Genomic DNA, 21,663 nt, shown 5'->3' with positions numbered 1-21,663 from the left:
TTTCTGCCTTTGGACTTTTTGCTGTGGAGGTGCAGCTCCAGCTGGGCTGGAGCCCCCCCCGAGAGCCCCCCCTCGAGAGCCTGGTCCTGGCTGTGTGAGCAGTGCAGCAGGTGGGCAGGGGGGAGCACAGGGCTCCTCTCACCTGTGGGATGGGGAAGGGATGGTCTGGTGGTACCACAGGGATAGAGCATGACAGAGAGGGCAGGGTGAGCCCGGTGAGGGCCCCCAGGGACCCAGGGAGTGCTTCTGGGTTGGGGAGTGGGCAGAGCTCCCTGCTGGCTGGGGGTATGGTTCACTGCCTGCAGCAGAGCTGGAAAAACACGTTCTTTTAACAAAGAAACCAACATCCTTTGAATGAATGAACAGCAGTGTCTGGCCCCACCATATTTCCTTATCCCTCTTTAACAACTGGATTTCAGTGACTGGTGGAATGGAGGCGTCGCTGTGAAACACAGCCACGGTGCCTGGTCTGGGCCTGCTGATGTGCAGAGTTTGTTCTTTTCATCCCTGGGGGTGGCTTTGCCTGTTGCCCAGCTTGGACTCTGGAGTGGTGTCAGTGGTGCTGGGTGTGAGCAGCAGTAGCAGGTCTTTCTTTACCTGGTGGGTGAGAGGCTGTTGCCCACTTGAGTGCTCAGTGCTCTTCAGGGCAGCTTCAGCCACAAAAAGGACTCTTGGCCCTTTCTTGGGAAATTTGGAACTTGTGCCCAGCCCAGCAGGGTGGTACTGGGAGCAGGGCTGGGCCTCGGGGCACAGCAGCTCATAGCAGTCAGTGGTGCTGAATCCTTCTCCAAGTAGCCCTGGAACATTTTGCTGAGGCTGCCCTCAGCACATGGGGTGTGTGCCCTCCTCTCCTGCACCTCCCCCAGCCCCTGGAGCCTGGCCCATCCCTCTGAGTCAAAGCACATTTGCAGGGACAGGAGCAATTATTCCCTGGATGCCGGTGGTGTTTTGTTCGGTGCTCCAGCTGGAGAGATGCTCTGCAAGCCAGAGAGGTGGCAGGAGAAGAAGCTTTTGCAAACCAGCTGGTGGAAATCATGGTATTTACCAGCTCGCAGCTGAGCCTGGGAAGGTATTTTTATAGCTTCACATGGCTGGTTTTTTCTTTTCTGAACTTGCATGCTGAATGCTGTTTTGGGTTTTGTTTTGCTTTGAAACTGTCTCCCAGCCAGATGAAAGATGCTCTGTTTCAGCTCTCGTCCTCCGCTCCTCACACATACACTGGGCAGCCAGAAAGGAAGGTTTTCTGTTTGGGTGTCTTTTGAATGCAAAGGAAAGATGTCTCAGTGATTTTCTTTGGATTTGCAACCCACGAGGGCAATCCACTGGAAACAATGCCAGTGACTCACGGGTTTGCTCACAGCTCATAAGGTTTGCAGAGCAAACTGGTGATTTGGACAGGTGAGAATGCCCTCTGAAGGCTCCACTCTTCTGAAATCCTTGGCCTTTGGTTTCCAAGGCTACTCTGTATCTTACCCAGTTGATCTCTTCCTCTCAGACTCCTTCTTTAGGCTTCTGCACTGCTGTGTGACCCCCTTAAACTTAATTCCCTGCCCTCCCTGGGGTCTTGCCACTGCTTTGGGTGCTGGACCACACTGAACCCCATCCCGGAGGCACTGTCACTGCTGCCTTGTGCTTCTGTCCAAGAAAAGCTTCTGAGACACCTTCAGCCTCCTCTGCTTCCCTTCTGCTCCCGCTGCTGCCTTTTCCTGTGGAGCCCCTCTGTAGAAACCAGCTGCAGGCAGATGTTGGCTTGTCTGGTGGGGATGGAGGAGCTCCTGGCTCAAATCCCTGCTAACCCCAGGGCTTACAGCCCCCTCGAGCCACAGCTCACACTGCTGAGCACCATGCACTCCTGGGCTGTCAGAGGCTCAGCTCTGCCTTGCTTTGGGCTCTGGGAGCTGGGCTGGCCTGGTTCCAGCCCAGGCTGGTGGGGTGTCCTGGCTGCTTCCTCTGGGAGCAGGTTCTGTCTCCCCTCGGGCATGGAAAGTGTAGGGAAGTACCCTAGGGATGGCAGTACAAGATGATCCCTGTGTCATGGAGCTGAGCACTGCAGGGAAACCTCATGGAATCACAGCATGGTTTGGGTGGGAAGGTGTGATGACCCATCCTGAAGGGGGTCGTTCCCCCAGAAGGTGGGTTGTTGCAAAAGGGACCTTAAAGTCCCATCTCGTTCCAACCCTCTGCACGGGCAGGGACACCTTCCACTAGCCCAGGTTGCTCCAAGCCCTGTCCAACCAGACCTTGGACACTTCCAGGGATGGGGCAGCCACAGCTTCTCTGGGCAACCTGTGCCAGGGCCTCACCACCCTCACAGCCAACAATTCCTTCCCAATATCTCATCTAACCCTGCCCTCTGGCAATGAGAAGCCATTCCCCCCTGTCCTGTCCCTCCAGGTCCTTGTCCCAAGTCCCTCTCCAGCTCTCCTGGAGCCCCTTTAGGCCCTGGAAGGGGCTCTCAGGTCTCCCTGGAACCTTCTCTTCTCCAGGTGAGCACCCCCAGCTGTCCCAGCCTGGCTCCAGAGCAGAGGGGCTCCAGCCCTTGGAGCACCTTCCTGGCCTCCTCTGGACTCGTTCCAGCAGCTCCACATTTGTCTTGTGCTGAGGACCCCAGACCTGGATGCAGCACTCCTCCTGCCCTGGCTCTTTAGCATTCTTGTTGGCCTTTTAGGACTGTGAGCACTTTGGGACCTGTTTTCCCTGTCACCTTATGCCTGCTGGGGTCTCCACAGTCTGATTCAGGGAGTGGACGTGGGTGTTTTGTTCATTTTTTTTCCATCTTGCAGCGATTTGTTTTAGTAAGAGGCCGTGGGCTGTACTGGAGGTGCTCACCTTCTTCCTCCTAATTCCAGAGGGGGCTGTGGTGGGTAATGGTTCCTCCTGGCTTGTAGCATCTCCTGTTTCTCTGAATCCAGCTGGAACCCTTGCTGAGTTTTTAAGGTCAGGTTGCTAAGTTACACCTCCTTGGAGGAGCAGGCTGAGCAGCGTGTTACAGGCAGGAGAAGATCTGGGAGCAGTGTCCCTCTGCAATAACCAGGCTCTCCTGGCCCCTCTCTCTGCCATCCTCCCTCAGCCCAGGCTCACCACATTCAGCTGTTCTACCCCAAAGCTTCAGCTTCAACTGTATCAGCTTCCTTCTCTCAGCAGATTTAGTGAACTGAGGGTGTAGAGGAGCCCTCCCCAGTTACCTGTGGGATGCCGTGTGGTGCTGCAGGAGGAGGAGCAGCACTTTGGCTTCTCTGTCTATATATTTTTTTTAATTCTTATTTGCCACTGGGGGCTGTGAGATCTTTGGGACACGTGTTGTTCCCCTCGGAGCTTGGAAGTGGCCTCTCGTGTCCGTCACGTGTCAGGGCTGTCACCAAGCCACAGCTCTGGAGAAGGCAGGCAAGGTCTAGGGTAGCTGCTGCCCTGCTCCTCTGCCCCTCTTTCTCTTTAGCCTTCCACTCCAGATTGCCCTCCCCTTCTCCTTCCCATTTTCCATGAATAGCCCTCCTCTGGGAAGGCTGGGAGGAGCTGGATTTGGGCAGTGGGTGCTTGAGTTTGTCTGAGAGCTGCTGGGACTGGGTGCTGTGGCAGAGTGAAGGCTTCCCTCTTCCCAGGAATGGGACATCTCTGGAGGGTCACCATCCTTGGGCATTTCCAGGAGATGTGCAGAATGTTTTCTTGCTCAGTTCCCAGGAAAATCACGTAAATCGGGGAGGCTTATTGGGGTCCTTTTTGGATTGTGAGAATAGTGGATTTAGGGTTCTTTTCCCCTCCTGCTGCTCTCTCTGTTGTGCTGCTGGATTTCTTCTGGGGCTGGTGTTGTGACTCGTCCATGCTTCCCAGGCAAGCTGCAGACTGCATGGATTGGGCTGGGGAAGTGCCCTCCAGAGAGCAGCTTCTCCCACACAGAAACAAGCTGGGAGTGTGTGCAGTTTGCTTCAGCTTGCAGGAGACATGCAGGATTTGACTTTCCTTGGTTTAACTTGCATTAACCTTTTCTCTATCCTTCCCTTTATCTCAGCCTTTCCCCTCTCTTTCCATGGGGATGGAGAAGCCACCCCGCCAGGACATCCCAGCAGGGAAGGCACTGGACACAGCAGAGCTTCGGAGATGTGTTCTGCCTATTTTCTTTCCACTTTTTTTTGTCCTAGTGACTCTTTGTGTCAGCCTGTGTGCTCTCAGCAGAGCCTGGGGAAGCAGTGCCTGCTGCCTAGTTAGCAAAAGGAGATCTTTAGGATGGGGGAAGAGGGGGGTGAGATGTGTGCCTGGGTTTGGATCCTTTATCCTTCTCCTGGGGAGACCTGCAACCTTGGAGGCAGCAGAGCTGATGAGCCCTGAAAACTTGGGGGTAAAGATTCTACATTCTGAGAGGACTCCAGGAGAGGAGCTTTTCCCTGGCTTGAGGTGACCTGTGACTGTCCCTAGGGCTGGTGACAGGGACCTGGCCCCGGTGATGGTCCCACATTTCCCTTTCTGGCTGTGGACTGGGAAGTGATGGAGCTGTCACTGGGCTCCTGCCTGAGCTCTCACATGCAGCCAGAAGGATTTTTCCACCCTTGTCATGACTTGATTATGTGCTCTCCTTCCTACCCAAATGCTCAACAGCAGCTAAATATAGGCTGCAGCAGTGTTGATTATGGCTTTTCTAATCGAGCTTTACACTCCAACAGGGATCTCTACTAATGGGATGTGGCATCCTTGAGAGCACCCAGCTGAGGAGCCTGCTTGAGAAGCAGATGTAGACACAATGTGACTTCCCAGTGGGATCAGGTCCTGCTGACAGTTGCTTTTGGAGCTGTGCACAGAATCCTGGTTTTGGCTGGAATAGAGTTAATTTTCTTCCCAGAAACTGGTCCAGGGCTCTGGTTGGGATTTAGGATGAGAACAATGTTGGTGACACACTGATGGTTTGTTGCTGAGCAGTGCTCTCCCTAAGTCAAGGATTTTCCATTTCCCATGCTCTGCCAGCGAGGAGGTGACAGGAACTGGGAGGGATCATGACCAGGACAGCTGATCCAAACTGGCCAGAGGGATATTCCAGACCATGGAACGTCATGCCCAGTATGGAAACTGGGGAAGTTGGCTGGGGGACCAGTTGGGCTTTTTGTGTGGTGAGAGACTGTACTGGGCACCACTTGTCTGTCTGGGATTTTAATCCTCTCGCTCTTTTCTTATGTCCATTTTCATTACAGTTATTATTATAATAATTAAATTTAACTGTATTCAGTTATTAGACTGTTCTTATCTCAAGCCATGGGGTTTACCTTTTTTCTGATTCTCCTCCCCATCCCACTGGGGAGGTTGGGATGAGCGAGAGGCTGTGTGGAACAGGGGTTCAGTCACAACACACAGGATGGTAGATTCACAAAGCCAGAGTGTGCTTGGGAATTCGAGTTCAGATTTCAGATCTAAACAGCTTTAGTTGTTTTGCTTTTTCTGATAAAATATATCACTCCCTGTAGATATACAACTTAAAATCGCTCCTCTAACAGAGTGAATTCTTCTGTTTTCCCCGCTGTGTGACTCGTGTGAGTGGCCCTGTGGGCACAAAAGGATGGAGCACTAAAATGTTCATGAGGTTCTGCAGGTGATGGAGCTGTACACAGGTATCCTGGGATTTGCATGCAAGAAGAAAGGAATGTTTTGAACTCATTTATGCAGCACAGCGACATGTTAAGCTCCATCCCCGTTGCCTTGTGCCAGTGAAATGTGTTACAATGAGAGGTACAAATGTTCTGCTGGAATAGAAACGGCTCAGGATGCTAATTCTGGCTTTGTATCTCCTGGTGCAGCTCATTTCCATGCTGATTCCCAGGGAAATGTGGTGCTTGGGGTGGGCAGGATGGTGCTGAGCACCTGGCACAGCTGTGGAAGTGCCTCTCCAGGACTGGGGCAATACTGTCCCTGTCCCATTCCCAGAGCACTCTGTGCAGCTTCACCTGGGAATTAAGAGAGAATGTGACTGATTTATATTACCAAAATTCTGATCCTAACGTTGAAATGTGCTCCCCATCCCTGCTCGGGGGACACACACTCGGGGCTGGCAGTGGCTGCTGTGGCTGCTGGTGGCTCAGCCCTGGCGATGTCCCTGAGGTGTTAGTGGGACCATCCCGTGGGAAATGGCTGCATGGCACCACTCCCACATCACTGCTCACCTCTGGGTGACATCAGACACCAACACACTTGGGAGCTGCTGCCACATCTGTAACAGGAGGGAAAACCAACCGGGATCAACGTGGTGGGGACAGGCGGCACTGAGGGTCAGGAGCTCTGGCACCACAGACTCTGCCTGCCTGACCTGCAGGACTGGAGAGTGAACTAGGATGAAATGTAGTGCTGGAACATGCAGGGAGAGAGAGGGGCTGCCCTGCAGTCTGCACTGGGAGCTCAGCTCTGCATGATCACAAGGCTGAAGCCAGGTTGGGGGAGCTGGGGGTGCTCACCTGGAGAAGGCTCCAGGGCCTAAAGGGGCTCCAAGAGAGCTAGAGAGGGACTTTGGACAAGGGCAGGGGGGAATGGCTTCTCACTGCCAGAGGGCAGGGTTAGACGGGATATTGGGAAGGAATTGTTGGCTGTGAGGGTGGTGAGGCCCTGGCACAGGTTGCCCAGAGAAGCTGTGGCTGCCCCATCCCCGGAAGTGTCCAAGGCCAGGTTGGACAGGGCTTGGAGCAACCTGGGCTAGTGGAAGGTGTCCCTGCCCATGGCAGGAAGTGGGACTGGATGAGCTGCAAGGTCCCTCCCAGTCCAAACCATCCTGGGATTTTGTAATGCTCCAAGACAGGTGGAGGATGCTGAGTCCGAGGTAGAGGGAGGGCAGTGAGAGGTGTGGAAACATCCATGGGGAATGAAAGCTCATTTTGTGAGAGGAGACCGAAAGAACTTTCCTTAATCAGCCTTGAAAAATGCAGGTGGAAAGGGGCTGGGACTTCATTATAATGGAAATTAATCATGGGAGCAAACACCAGAGAGGGGGGATAATTATTTAAGCTGAAGGTTAATGTCGGCACAAGAACAAATGAGCATAAACCAGCAAAGAATTGAATTTTGGATGGAAATTTGAAGGATCTGCACCATTCAGTGTGAGATTTGCCCATGGCAGGGGGTTGGAACGAGATGATCTCTAAGGTCCCTTCCAACCCAAACCATTCCATAGTTCTGTGATTTGGGAACAGCCCCCTTGGGGTGTGCTGGGGGCTCCTTTGGGCTCAGCTGTGGGTTCTGTGACAGCAGGGGAAAGGGGACAGCCTTGGGGTGACCCCAGCCTGTACCCCCAGCACAGGGCAATCCCTGCATGCCTCCTCACGCCACAGCAGTGCTGGGCTCTGTTCCTTTTTGTCACATTTCTGGGGTCCTTGCAGCATGGCCTGGGCCAGTGTCAGACCTGAGGAGGGCACCTGAGGTCCATCCCTTGGTGGAGGCTCTGGGGTGAAGCAGGAGAAGGGGGACCCACTCCCATTGCAGTGCTTGGCTCACTGGGGTTTTGGAGGAGGTGGTGACACATGACCACACTGCCAGCACATGGATGTGTGTCCTGGTCACCCCTGCAGATTTGGAGACCCCATCATCAAATTCAAGTGAGTTTTGACCCCACAGAGACCTTGAATTTGTGTTTCTACATGTTTCATGACACTTTTGTGAACTCTGCAGTCCCTGCTGTTGGAGTCTGGACCTTCCCTAGTGCCTGACCCTGGGACCCTGGAGTGACCTGGTTTCTACCACAAATACCTTTCTGGTGTCTTGGATGATGTTCACTGGGGGTTTTACTGTCTTAAAGGCAATTTGTATCCCTTCAATCTTGAACCTGCTGGTTTCTTTATTTGCGTAATTCAGATTACCTGTGAGTTTTGAGGTGGGGTGGGTGCTAGAATGCTTTGTGTGCTGTTTATGCTGCTTGTGCCTTGCAGCTTAAGATGCAAATCCTCATTACAGTACTGGCCAAGGGAGAGGGCTTTCCTGGGACAGCAGCAGCTTTGCAAACAGCGTGGTGCTCAACACGAGCTGGTGTGCCCAGGTGGGCAAGAAAGCCAGTGGCCCCTGGCCTGTACCAGCCATGGTGTGGGCACAGGCCCAGGGCAGTGCCCATCCCTGTGCTGGCACTGCTGGGGCACCTCCAGCCCTGGGGGCAGTTCTGGGACCCTCAGACAAGGGAGATTGAGGGGCTGGAGCGTGTCCAGGGAAGGGAATGGAGCTGGGGAAGGGGCTGGAGCAGCAGGGGTAGCTGAGGGAGCTGGGGGGGCTCAGCCTGGAGAAAAGGAGGCTCAGGGGGGACCTTCCTGTCCTCTGCAACTCCCTGACAGGAGGGGGGAGCTGGGGGGGATCGGGCTCTGTTCCCAGGGAACAAGGGACAGGATGAGGGGAAACAGCCTCAAGCTGTGCCAGAGGAAGTTTCAATCAAATATTGGGAAAATTTCATCATGGAAGGGGTGGTCAGGCTGCCCAGAGCAGCGGTGAAGTCACCATCCCTGGAAGCGTTTAAAAAAGGTGTAGATGTGGCGCTTGTGGCCATGGGTTAGTGCTGGGATAATGGTTGGACTCGGTGATTGTAGAGGACTTTTGCAACCTAAACAATTCCATGATTTTAGGAAGGGCCCTATGCTCAGTAGGCAGCATGTGTGTCCCAGAGGGGTCCTGTGAAGCCCCATCCCTCCTGCTGAAGGGCTGTGCCCTGTGTTCTCTCCCCTCAGGTCTCTGGACAGAAAGCTGCAGCGGCCGCTCCTGGGCAAGTCCCGGACGCTGCCCAGCATCCCACAGTCCCCGGTCCTGAGCAGGCTCCCCCTCCTCGACTCCACGGCCTACAGGGAGGAGATGCCGGAGCAGAAGCCCTACAAGAAGTGCTCGGCCTCTGACCACCAGAAAGGCTGCACGGTCCCTTCAGCCGGTGAGTTCTGTGGCGCCGGGATGAGCCTCCGCCCCTTCCCACTGCAAAACCCCAGAGAACCTTCCCTGCTTCTCCAGGGGCATAAATAACAAGTCCAGCTCCAGCCTGGGTGGGGTTTATCCTACTCCAAAACCAGCCCTTCTTGAAAAACTTTTGGGTTTTTTTGCCCCTGGTTGGGCCTTTCTTTGAGCTTGGTACTTAAACCTCCCCATCCCTCGTATTATGCTGATGAAAAAGAAGAGTGGGATGTTGAAAGGCACCCAAGGTGGAGAGGTGATGCCTGGAGCATTCTGCCTGGGGGTGGTGCTTGGATCTTTCTGCCTCTGGATGAGCTGCCTCTCCTGGCCACATGTGCCTGGGTGAGCTGCTCTCTCAGGAGCTCCTTGGCCTCTGCAACAGGCCCAAGTGCCTCTTTTCTGTGCCATGAAGTGGCTTCAGGGCACTCATAGATGGTCTCTGTCAGGAGCAGTGGCAGGAGCATCTCAGTGCGCTCTTCCCACAGTCCTGGCCTTGGAGGTTTGTGAATGCTCCCCAGCCTGGCAGTGTGTGTTGGCCCTCGGTTCAGCTCTGAGGGTTTTTATCGTGTTCTTCTACTCTCATGCTGATCCTGATGAAATACTAATATGGTTGGACCAGCTGCTCTGAGCAAGTTTATTGGCAAAACCGCTGGTGGCCAAAGTGTTTCAGTGCTTTTGGTGCCAGCAGGATCACGCTGGGACTATAAAAATAATGGGAAAAGGGATTATTAGCACTGAAACAAAGATAAGGCCTGCAAGCCAGGGCTGACAACCCAGCACTGAATAAAATCCTTATAAAACAGCTCCCTTCAAACAGCACCCTTGGATTTTTTTATTTTTATGTTTTTTTTAAGTCTAACCCGCTCACAGTTGGATCCCTGTGTTACCCAGCAGAGCAGCTGTCCAAACCATGGATTAATTTTAGTGCTTTGCAGGCTGCATTTTGTTTTGCGATGCTACTAATTCTCCCAAAAGTCGAGCACAGAGCAGATCTGGGATGCTGCTGAGCCCATCCTGCTGTGCTTGTCCTGGCAGAGCCCCTGGGTGTCCTGCAGCTCCTGAGCAACTGCTCTGCTGTGTTTGGGACCCACGTTTTTTCTTTCAGCTCATCAAATTGCTGGAGTGGGTCTTGGAATGGGAAGAATACCTGTAGGTAAGGTTGTGTAGCATCCACCACAAGGGATAGCATAGCACCCCTCTGCAGGTCCCTGGTTGGTGTGCTGGTTGTTCCAGGGAGCTGTGCTGGAGGGAGAGGGAGAGAGGGAGAGGGAGGCTGGTGTAAAACCGTGGGGTGATGTCCCAGAGTGAGTCAGACCCACTGCAAACTGGTCAGCCTCTGCTGCAAGCACCTCCTCTCCTGTGAGGGGCTCGAACTCCATGGAACAGCCATCCTGGAGCAAGCCCTGTGCACAGCCCTCCCTGCACAGCAGGAGTGAGGAAGAGCCCTGAGTTCACATAACAACGGTTCAGGATCTTGCTTTACTCCTGGCTGGAAGGTGCCAAGGATGCCAAGAGGAGGAGAAGGTTTAGGAAAACCCTTGTAGATTGGAAGGCTCCCTGCACAGCCAGAGCCTTGGATGAATGAATGAGGAGTTGTTTTCTGTCCAAATCCTCCCGTGTTATTTTTCTGGCTCAATTAGGAGCTGCTAATTAACTGCTCATGAAGGCTACCAGGATGCTATCATGGAGGAGAAAAAGAAGGGATGGCACTGCAGGATGGGACATCTGGGCAGCAGGACAGGAAAGGGGCAGCACGGGGCAAGTTAACGAGCCCCAGGATGCTGGCAAGGAAAACAGGATTCCCACAGGGAATTCCCACAGTTACAGTGGGGCTGCAGGGTGTCGGGAGAGAGAGGAAATGGAACAGGTTGCCCAGAGAAGCTGTGGCTGCCCCACCCCTTGGAAGTGTTCAAGGCCAGGTTGGACGGGGCTTGGAGCAACCTGGGCTAGTGGAAGGTGTCCCTGCCCATGGCAGGGGGTGGAATGAGATGGTCTGTAAGGTCCTTTCCAAGTCAAAACATTCCATGATTCTCTGATAAGTACCTTTTCTTAAAGAACTGGTGAATTTGCTTTGAGCAGGTGCCATCGCTCCCCATTTGAGACAGGGGGACATGGCCAAAATGAGCTCGGGAAGAGGCTCATCCACAGGGACATGAGGTTTGGCAGGAGCAGGGCTGTCCATGGGAGCTCATCTTCCTGGAGAGTTCACCACTCCATGGGGAGGAAACTGCACTCTACCTCACTGCTGTTTTGGGGGGCCATGAGCAGAGGAGTCACCAACCAGGGTGGGAGAAGTGAGTGAGGTGTGACATCCTCATCTGACCATCAGAACATGTTCCTCAGCCTTTTCCTTTGTGTCCCATGGTTCCAGTGTGTCAGTGCTGGAGGAGGGGTGTGTCCTGTCACTCCATGGGAGGACACAGGAAGTTGTCCTGCTGTTGCACCACAGCTCCTCTGCAGATCCTTGTGAGGGTACCAAGGTGCCTGGCGGGGAACTGGGGCCCCAAGGATGGACAGAAGAGCTGAGCCTGCGACTGCTGAGCCTGTCAGATCCTCTCCTCTCAAAAAAACCCTTCCTTTTCATTCAGAGACCGAGGCTGGGCTGGTGAACAGGTCTGGATGTCCTGTTGGTCTGGTTTTGGTTTTCCCCTTCAGGTAACCCACAACAGTGGTGTGGTCAGGTGGGACAGGCCCCAGGTTTTCCTTCTCCATCATATATCCTTCAACCCCTTGCCCGTAGCAGTGCTCCTGGACTAACCCCAAATCCTTATGGCCACAAGCCTGGGATATAGCAGGGGGAAGACAAGCACAAATGAGGCTTGATTGAACAGGGGCAGTGCCTGCCTTGTCCCAGCGATTATCCCTTGGGTGTCACACTGCAGTGTGCCAAGAGATTTCACACAGGCTGGTGGCACAGAGAAATGAGCTGCCTTTTGCTTCTCATCCCTTCTTCTCCTGGGAAATTTTAGGTGTGAGACTGAGAAAGACTCTCTGTTGCTCTCTATTCCTCCTACAGCAGGCAGGGGCTTCTTCTCAGCCTTTGCTGCCTGCAGCTCTCACCTGCAACCCTCACCTGCAGCCTGCCCAGGGAGGTTGCTGCATGTGGTTTACATTCCTGATGCCTTGCAATTCCCTCCTCTTGTACCTGTAAGGAGCAGACCACTCTGGAGCTCTTCCCTGCCTCCCTCCTCCCTTGTCTGTCAGGCAACATGCAGAGCTCTTCAGGAGCTGGCTCTGTGCCCTGCTTTGGAGCTGGGAAGAAGCGAACTGATAGCAAGGTTGGTGTGAGTTTATTGGGAGTTATGCCCATGGGAGGAAAGGAAAGAAGCCAAAAGGAAGCAGCTGGATTTGAGCTTAGACCAGGATCCTGGAACTAATTTTCCTAACGCTTGCAGGGATCATCCTGTCCATGCTCAAAGGAGGTACTGAAGAGGCACCAGGTCTCTGTCCTTGCTGCCCCCTTCATCCTTTGATGTGTGTCCTCCCCACCACTTCAAATTCGGAGGGAAGAAAGGCTTTGCAGGAATCGTTGCTGTCAAGCCCAAGAGGATGTTTAGAAGACCTTTCAGAGGTGCCCATGTTGAGGGCACAGCTCTGGGTGCCAGAGGGGTGAGCAGCTCCAGGGCAGAAGAGCATGAGGATGGTTGGCCTCCAGGCTGTGGGCTTTCTCCTTGTCCCTGGAATTTCCTCTCCAGTTTGGATGGGACACTAAACAACCTGATCTAGTGAGTGGCATCCCTGCCTATAGCAAGGGGGGTGGAACAAGATGAACTTTAAAAGTCCCTTCCAACCCAAACCATCCTGTGATTCTATGACTTCTTGATGTTTCCCTTCTGACCATTCTGGGCTTGATCATTGATTTACTTGTTTGGCAGCAATCAGGAACAAGCTCCTTCAGCACACAGAAAATCCTTTTGGGGTAGACAAGGCTCTCCCCTGCAGTGGCTCCCAGGGAGGAGGGACCACAGTTTGGTGAGGATCACCCCTTGGGGAAGCCAGGGAGCAGCTCCTGGACTGTGCTGGAGGATGCAGCTCCTGTAGCTCCTTGGAGAGAGAAGAGACCAAGAGCAGCAAAATCCTTGGGAAACTGGAGTCAGTGAGATCAGATGTGACCCAGATGAGGCTTGAAACCCAACTCCTCATCCTCGGGAGAGCTGTCCTGCACGGAGGAGAGGGTGTCCTCTCCCTTGTTCAGCACACAGCCTTGGACTCCCTCGCCCAGGGTGGCAGAGCAGGGGTGCCTGGGGCTGAGCACCCTGTGGGGCTGGGAGGGCACAGTCCTGGAGACAGAGGGTGGCACAGGCAGTGGCTGGGCCATTGCAGGTGAGCACGGGGGCACTGGGGCTGGTTCCTCCCTCCGTGTGTGATTTCCCTGCGTGACGGGTGGGTCTCCTCCCGTTTCCTGCCACGTTCCCGGGGCGATGCTGCCTCTGCCTCCCAGTCTGGATCTGCCTTCGATTGACGTGTTTGTGCGTTGAACAATCACAGCTTTCAAACAGCAGTTCCTGTGTTGTGTGAGGTGACATTTGGAGAGGAGCAGCAGCAGCTTATTAAATTGAAAGTAGGGGAGGAAAAAAACTGACAAAGTGCTTGGAGTGCTGTGCTCTGGGTTGCCTCTCTCATGGAATCACAGAATAGTTTGGGTTGGAAGGGACTTTAAACCTTATCTCATTCCAACCCCCTGCCTGGGCAGGGACACCTTCCATTATCCCAGGTTGCTCCAAACCCCGTCCAACCTGGCCTTGGACACTTCCAGGGATGGGGCAGCCACAGCTTCTCTGGGCAACCTGTGCCAGGGCCTCACCACCCTCACAGGGAAGAATTTCATCCTCATATCCCATCTAACCCTGCCCTCTGGCAATGTGAGTAGGTGGTTGCTCCTCTGGTGGCTTGTAGTCTAGCCTGTGTCCCATCATGTTCCATGTAAACCCCACAGCCTTCCTGGGTGAACTGGACTGGGGCTGGGTTTTACCTTAGGGCCATTATCCTCTTCAAATTCTGGAAGTGTTTTGCTCCTCAGCCCTGGAGTAGTGGGGTCATGGTTGTTTGTGCTCAGAGGTGCTGGGATTTTAGTAGTGAGACACTTGCCTTGGGAAGAGGCTGCAGGAGGGGCAGAGCTTCTGAAGACAACCCTGTGAGATGCACTTTTGGGCTGAAAATTGATAATTTTTCCAAGAATTGAACAAGAGGCTTTTATTGTTTGTTTGTCATGGCTTGAGCAGTGATTTTGGCTTAAGGGGGGAGGCAGGGCAAGCTCCAGATGTGAAGAAGAGCTTGGCAGTGATATTCTGGAGACATTTCCTGTTGTTTGATTGTTTTTCTCTTTTGTTGCAATGAAAATGTGGTCAGTCCTGCCCTGGGAGCACCAGCCTTGCGTGATGCTGCCTGTCCTCTGCCACTGCCACCACTGTCACAGTGTCAGTGAGGTTTGTCCCCAGGCTCTCAGCCCTGCAGAGCTGCTGGGGACAGGCTGGTGGAGACAGGAGGTCTGGCTTCTATCCTTCATGTGGCTGTTGATTTGCTCCTGGCTGTGCCATAAAGGTTTTTTTTCTGCAGGAGGAGATGGCAGCAAATCCTTTTGTAATTTGTAACATTTGTGGTGCCTCGTTTTTCACATACACAAAGCAAGATTTCAAGACCAGGTTCAGCAGGACTTGGAGCAACCTGGACTACTGGAAGGTGTCCCTGCCCATGGCAGGGGGTGAAATGAGATGAGCTTTAAGATCCATTCCAACACAAACCATTCCATGATTCTAACTATATTTGACTGATCCCTGCCAGGAAGGTGTTGGGGGCTGTAGATAGGTGGGGCTGGGCACATTGGGAGCAGGGGCTGTTGCCTGGGGCAGGGGATACTCAGGGGTTTGCAGCAGGGATGTGCCCTCTGATCCCTCCCTGGGGAGTGGATCCCACAGCATCTGTACCCCAGGGCCTGCAGGTGGGTGTGGGATGGGATGCCCACTGAGCATCCCCTGAGGTGTGCTGGAGAGTAGGACATGTCCTGGGCTGTGGATCTGATGGGGTGGCGTGTCCTTGTCCTCCCCAGGGGAGGCCTGGCGGCTGGAGGATGACTGCACGGACCCCCCCCGGGACCCCCAGCTGGGCACGGCGGTGGAGGACGCCCCGTTCAGCTACTTCCGCACCCGCTCCTTCTACATGAGGAAGAGCCTGTCCGTGGACAACCACCTGGGCTCCCTCAGCTATGCCGTGCACCCGGCAGAGACCAAGGCCGAGCGTGTCAAGACCAAGCTGCGGCGGCAATTCGTGAGTACCGGGGCCTGCCCCACCCCCACTCACACACACACGGCTTCCCAAAAACACCGACGGGGTGGAGAGCTGTTCTTATGGCCAACATTCCCAAAACAACAGACTGAGAGGCCAGCTCCAGTGTGGTGGAGCACCTGGCAGTGGCAGCTCGAGTTTGCCCACACCGTGGCAGAGCCCCTCAGCCGAGGGGGTTCCTGGCTCCCTGATCTCGGTGGGCTGTCGCTGGCTCAGGGATGGCTGGTGCTCAGCCAGGTGATGTGTGGGACAAGGGTGCAGTCCCTGGGCTGTGCAAAGCATGGAACGAGGCTGAAAGTAGGAAACAAGCTTTGCTGTGCTCAGCCTCACACGCATGAGGAACTGCATCTTCCCAATGGTTTGTCCTGAGCCAACAGTGAGGGGCTGGGGCAACGACGAGCCAGCACTCGGGGCAGCTCAGCCCTTCCTGGCCCTTTGGAGCATTCTGGTGGCCGGAGAGCCAGGACACGCCAGGGCTGCACCGCAGCTGCAGGAGCCTCTGATCAATGTTTAATGGGCTTTGCCTCTTCTCTTTCCCAGAGACACCCGATCCCGGGGTTTGTATGGCCTTGTCCTGCCTCGTTAGGGGCTTGGGGATGTAATGAGGGCTCAGGTGTCTCTGTGATGAAAAGCACTTGGTGTTGATTGGCAATGGGTGAGAGCATTGGTACAATGGGAGCGGAGTAGGGAGTGGGTGCCTGTGCACGCCGAGGTGCTGAGGCTGAGGGAGTGGGGCTCATCCTTCCCCAGGCTTTGCTCAGACACATCTGAAACCCCCAAAATCGCTGACGTTCCTCTAACCCAGAGGAGGGACTGGTCCTCCCCTGGAGCTGCTCCTGCTGTGCCTGGGCTGCGTCGCTGCTGGACAGTGTGAGTCTGGGGGCTCTCCCTCCCTGCTTGTGCTTGGGTGGATCATTGGATGTAATGCTGCTTTTCCCCCCGGAGGACAGTTCCACCCTCGAAGCGTGTTGGTGGCAGCAGTGGGTGCTGTGGGGGTGAGTCTGGGCGAGCTGGTCACGACCCAGGCGCTGCCACTGAACCATCTCTGTGGGAGCTGCTGCCTTGGCTCGGGAAGCAGGTGAAAGCTCAGGGATGGAGATGAGTGGCTGAAAGATGCTGGAGCTGTTCAAGCTGAGGCGGCCCTGCTGTGGGGTAAGACAATGTCTGCTTTGTCTGTCTGCCTGAGTCTGCGGCCCCAGGTGCACCCAGCACAGCGGGAGGGACAGGAGGGCACTGCGACACTGGGGACCATTCCTCTTGCAGGGATGTTTTTTCAGTATCTCCATGGGACTTGTTCCCCATGGCCTCCCTTCTGCACGTGTGGAAGCCCTTGGACTCTCAGCACAGTGTCCTGGTGCCTACAGAGAGGTGGGTTCTGCCCTGCCCTGTGGAGCAGCCCCCTGCCCCTGCCCACTCGATGCCATCCCAGCACCTCTCAGTGCTGTCTGTGGCCCATTTGATTTGGCCTTCGAGTTCCTCAGGTTTTGGGGACCTTTAGCTTTCCTCAGTGTATCCCTGGAGCTGAGTGTTTCTCAAGGGACAGAGTAGGACTTCTATAGGGTGTGGATTTTTTTTTTTCCCCTGCTACATCATTTCTGGTTCATTCTGACAGGTAAAAGCTGTGGTTGCTGTAGGCTTGGCTATGGTCTCTGACCTTGTGAGACCTGCTGAGAAAAACAGACTCATCCTACTTGGCAAGGGCATCCTCAGGACCCTTCAGAGGAGTCTTGGGCAGAAAGTGTGGAGGAAGGTGAGCTGGTAACCCTTACTGAGGCTTGGTCCAGTACAGGACCAGCATTCCCCACACAGCTCCAGAGCCTGGTTTGTAAGATAAAAGTAAAGGTCCTGCCAACCTGGGGAAGTTGTTTCCTAGAGCAGTTCTGGGCTCTGTGTCCTCCCAGGGCTGGGTAGTCACCTTCCATCTCCATGCTGGAGGTGTTGCAGCTTCCCCTGGGTCCGTGTTGTGCCCTCACCCTCCCTGGCACCTGCTCTGCCCAGCCCTGGCTGGTGGAGGAATTGATGCCAGGGGGAATCCACTCTCCTCATGCCTGGCAGAGCACGCACAGGAGAGAGCATGATTTGCCTTTTCCCACTGGCTCATCTGGGACCTTTTAGGAAAGTCCATGTTTAAAACTGGATTCATTTTTCCGGGCTGTTGCACTTGCCCAGCCTGTAACACTGATTCCTGGCTTTGCTCTTTCCCTGCTGACAGTCTAAACCACCTTTGCCATGCGATGTGGCTACTTGGCTTCATTTTCACATTCCCCAAAAATAGAATTTTGGGAATTGCTGAGTGAGGGGGGAGGCTCCTGAGGCTTTGGGTGGGCAGCAGGGACCCTACACTGGCAGGATGGATGGAGACAGGGCAGAGCTATTGCCCCCATGAATCCAGTGCTGTGTGGCACATCTCAAATCTCACATCATTAGGCTCTGCCTAACGAAGGCTTCGCATGCTGGTCATGGACATCTGAGCTTGTCCAAGGGAGAATTTATTACAGCTCGTGTGAAAACACTGGAGTCTGGCCTCCCTGCATCCCTGCATTTGGAGAGCTGGATGCTGCTGGGGCTGCTGAGGTGCAGAGGGAGCACCTGCAAATCCTGCCTGGCCCCGTTGTCCTGGAGCAGCCGCCCTTCCCGTGTCTGCCGGAGCCCAGCACCCCTGCCTGCCTCCCAGAGCACCATGCAGGGTGGATTTCCTCCCCCCCCATGGTGACATGTGTCTGCGGTCCCACTCTGGTGTGTGATGGATCTGCATGTACAGATTACTGGAATTTGCATAATTTGAATTTTAAATTAATTCCAATTTTTGTGATTGTCAGGACTAGTTTTCTTTCTAATAAGCCTTTCCTTTTAGCTCCTCCAAGGCCTGTAGTGCTGTCAGCGATCCCGCCCTGGAGACAGAGGAGCGGTTGATTGCTTTTGACACCTGTCTCTCACACGGATCCCTGGCCTTGTCCCAGTCACTCCGGCTGTGATGGAGACTTGACCAGGCTGGGACTGTGCTCCGAGACCTTGGTGTGTTGTTTGGGGTCACTCGGGCATGGCAAAGGCCTGGTTTGGGTTTTGTGCTCTGCTGGCTCTGAGACGGGCAAAGAGGAGCAAGGAGGGGACCTTCTGCAGTGTCCCTTGCCCAGGGGCAGGAGGAGAGTGACATGGCTGAGTTACAGACTGTGCTGATCTCCTTGTCTTCACAGGAGAACTGATCATTAAAGGCAGAATTAACCCTGTTAAACTCAGCATTAACCTCACAGAGCATTAAAGGAGGTCACTAGGCCTGAGTCACTGTCTGTGGTGGCTGCAGGGACAGTCAGTGCAGATTGCAGCAGGGCTCTGAGGGGTTGTGGGCTCTTCCCTCTTCCCCTGGGGAGTTTGAAGTCTCTATATCTAGACCAGTCATTCTGGCATTGCCCACTGACTTTGTGACATTATAAGGAAACCTTTCAGCCTGATGGCACAGATCCTGCTGCCTCTGGAAGAGGAGGAGCCAGTGGTGCCCGGGTTCCCACCAGCTGGATTTGAGGTTTCTATCCTGACCCCCCAGCTCCTCCCAAATTACATGCTGCTCCCTGTGCACGAGGGAGGAGTTGGCCAGTTTGTGCAGGGGAGATGGAGCAGATCAACCCTTGGCATTGCCATGGCATCCCTGGTGCTGCCCCAGCTGCACTTGTGCTTGCTGTACTTCCTCTGTTTTACAAGTAGGTGACTCAAGGTTGTGTTGCTTCCCTGACTCTGCACTAATTAACTTGACTCTGCACTCTCATGCACTAATTTATTTTTTAATCATCATTATTTTTTGGGTGGTATTTTTCCAGGCAGTGATTCTGATATGAAATGTCTGTGCCCTGCAGGTAACACTTAGAGCACTGTTTGTCTTGGGAGCTCTACAGATGAGCTGAGCAGAGGTAATCCCTGCCTTACAAAGCCATGATGAAAGAAGAAAGGCAAACCGGGATGGTAGAGCCTGGGCAAGGGAGGCAGCGAGGGGAGGAACTCACTGTGTGGCAGAAACTTGATCACACCTGGTGCTCACTGGAGTCACTCACAGGGACTGGGCTGGCATTGGCTGACATGTACCTGTCCAGGTTTTCCTATTCCCATGAATAATGATCAATCCAGAAATGCCTCCTGTTGCTGGTGGTCACTGTAGTAATATTGGGGAGCACATGGGTCAGTGCAGAAACCTCCTCACCCCAGAGCAGCACCAATCCGTGGGATGTGAATATCCCAGTCTGGGCTTTTGGCGCCAGCTGAGCTGGGCAGAGCCAGAGACCTAGTAGGACATTAGTAGAACTCAACTCTGCTTTATCCCAATGGTTTGGTCTCGTTCCTAAGTGTGCAGGGACTTCCCAAGTCTGTGGGGTGCAGCCAGTTGTCTCCTGTATGCAGCCAGTGCTGCAGGCTTTGGTATGATGCTGGTATGACAGTGAAGTTGGTTACCTGCTGTAACCCCACTGGTACCAGTGAAATCCTAGCTCTCTCCTTGCTGTTGGATTCTGTTCTGACACTGCTACAAACCTGTTTTCAGAAAGTGTCAGCAAACAGCCAGAAAATGCTTGGCTGTGCCTGTAGTTCAGTGTGACAAAAAGAAATAATAATAATAAAAAAATAGAATCATAGAGTCCCAGAATGGTTTGGGTTGGAAGGACCCTTAAAAACGATCTCATTCTACCCCCTGCCATGGGCAGGGACACCTTCCACTATCCCAGGTTGCTCCAAGCCCTGTCCAGCCTGGCCTTGGACACTTCCAGGGATGGGGCAGCCACAGCTGCTCTGGGCTGAACAAATGCCTGTGCAAGAGGTAGGTCAGCTGTGCTTGGTGGGGAGGTGGAGCAGAGCAGTGGGTCTCCCTGGATCCATGTACACACTGCCCCAGCCTCCTGAGCAGAATGGCAGCGAGTGCCTGAAGGAGGTGGGTGCAAAGGCAGGTGAAGGATGAGCTCTGTGTATCACTCCCTGGGCCCAGCCCCTCCCTGTCACATTGCTCTGTTGTTAATTGAGTATTTTCTGACTGTTGTTAATTGAGTATTTAAAAAAAAACCAACAACCTGATAAATAATGTGATGTTGGAGACAGAGAGCAGCTCATTCCCCTGAGAGCAGGGAAGAGGCTCCCTGTGAATCACCCCACTTTGCAAATTAGTGTGGGAGTGAACAGGCCCAGCGATGCTCCAAACACAAACCTACCCGGCTCGTTTCTTTGGTGAACGTGGTTTTATTTCCAACAGCAGCTTGTGACGTCCCAGCAGGTTCTTTTTGGTGGCTGTAGTAAAGCAGGGATGGCTTGGGAAAAGGAGAGTGTGCTCTCAGCATTCCCACACAAAGGGAGATGTCTCCTGTTGGAGGAATTAGGAATTAGAGAGGCAGATTGTGGGGATCACTCCAAGCTGGGCTGGTTCTGTTGGGGTTTGGGACAGTGTGATACATCCCACTTGGGCAAAGCCAAGCTGGGGCCAGGTATCTGTGACAAACAGCATGGACTGGCTGAGCTGGGGCGGGTGAAGCCTCTCCTGTTTGCTGTCAGTGATGTGGGCCCAGTGCTGGGCAGGGTGAGAGCACGAGGCTCTACAATAAACACACAGGAGCTGTGGGACCCTGAGCTTGAAACTGGAAGGGTTTTTTTGCTGAGGACTACTTTGGGTTTGATTTCAATGCTGCTGTTGCGGGGTGGGTACTAGTGAGAATTACATATAATTTTCCAGGGCTTTCCCAAGAAAATATGCAGGCTAGCTTTGGTTCTTTCCAAATAACTTATGCAAAGTATCATGAAAGAACCTCTAGATTAAAAATACAATCACAATGAAAACCCAGCACGATCTCCCTGCAAACCTGCAGTGATTGCTCCCTCTGCTGGCTTTGCTTTGGGGAGGAGAGGCTGGGTCGGGCTGCACAGGGCTGGGGATGCTGTGGGGCACGAGGAGGTGGTGGAGGGAGCATCCTACGGATTGTCAGAGGGAAAAGCAGTAGCTTGAACAAATCCAAGTGCAGGGTCCTGCACTGGGGCCAGGGCAATCACAAGCACAAGTACAGGCAGAGACTGGATCAAGAGCAGTCCTGAGGAGAAAGACTCGGGGTGTTGGTGGGTGAGGGGCTGGACATGCCCTGGCTGTGTGTGCTGGGACCCAGAAACCCCCCGTGCCCTGGGCTGATCCCACAGCATGGGCAGCAGGGGAGGGGGGGATTCTGCCCCTCAGCCCCCTCAGGTAGACTCCCCTGCAGAGCTGCCTCCAGATATGGGGGAACCAACAGCACAAGGATGTGGAACTGCTGGAACGAGTCCAGAGGAGGCCACGGAGATGTTCCGAGGGCTGGAGCCCCTCTGCTCTGGAGCCAGGCTGGGAGAGCTGGAGAGGGACTTTGGACAAGGGCCTGGAGGGACAGGACAAGGGGGAATGGCTTCCCACTGCCAGAGGGCAGGGGTAGATGGGGTATTGGGAAGAAATTCTTCCCTGTGAGGGTGATGAGGCACTTGAACACTTCTCTGGAAGCGTCCAAGGCCAGGTTG

The 21,663-nt window shown here is 54.1% G+C and overlaps 1 protein-coding gene across 2 annotated transcripts in view; it reads left to right on the top strand.

The window, feature by feature from the left end:
• Positions 1–21,663, top strand: part of LOC108494326 (ankyrin repeat and fibronectin type-III domain-containing protein 1-like) — a 195,118-nt gene that overhangs the window by 10,920 nt on the left and 162,535 nt on the right. For both annotated transcript variants that reach the window (XM_017808689.1, XM_017808688.1), the window contains exons 2-3: positions 8,670–8,863; positions 14,927–15,144. In XM_017808689.1, the coding sequence (XP_017664178.1) occupies positions 8,670–8,863; positions 14,927–15,144 (412 nt within the window). The remainder of the gene's footprint in view (positions 1–8,669; positions 8,864–14,926; positions 15,145–21,663) is intronic.

The sequence above is a fragment of the Lepidothrix coronata genome, unplaced genomic scaffold, assembly GCF_001604755.1.
Source record: "Lepidothrix coronata isolate B3197 unplaced genomic scaffold, Lepidothrix_coronata-1.0 Scaffold24, whole genome shotgun sequence".
Taxonomy (NCBI): domain Eukaryota; kingdom Metazoa; phylum Chordata; class Aves; order Passeriformes; family Pipridae; genus Lepidothrix; species Lepidothrix coronata.
This window is presented reverse-complemented; position numbering and strand designations above follow the sequence as displayed.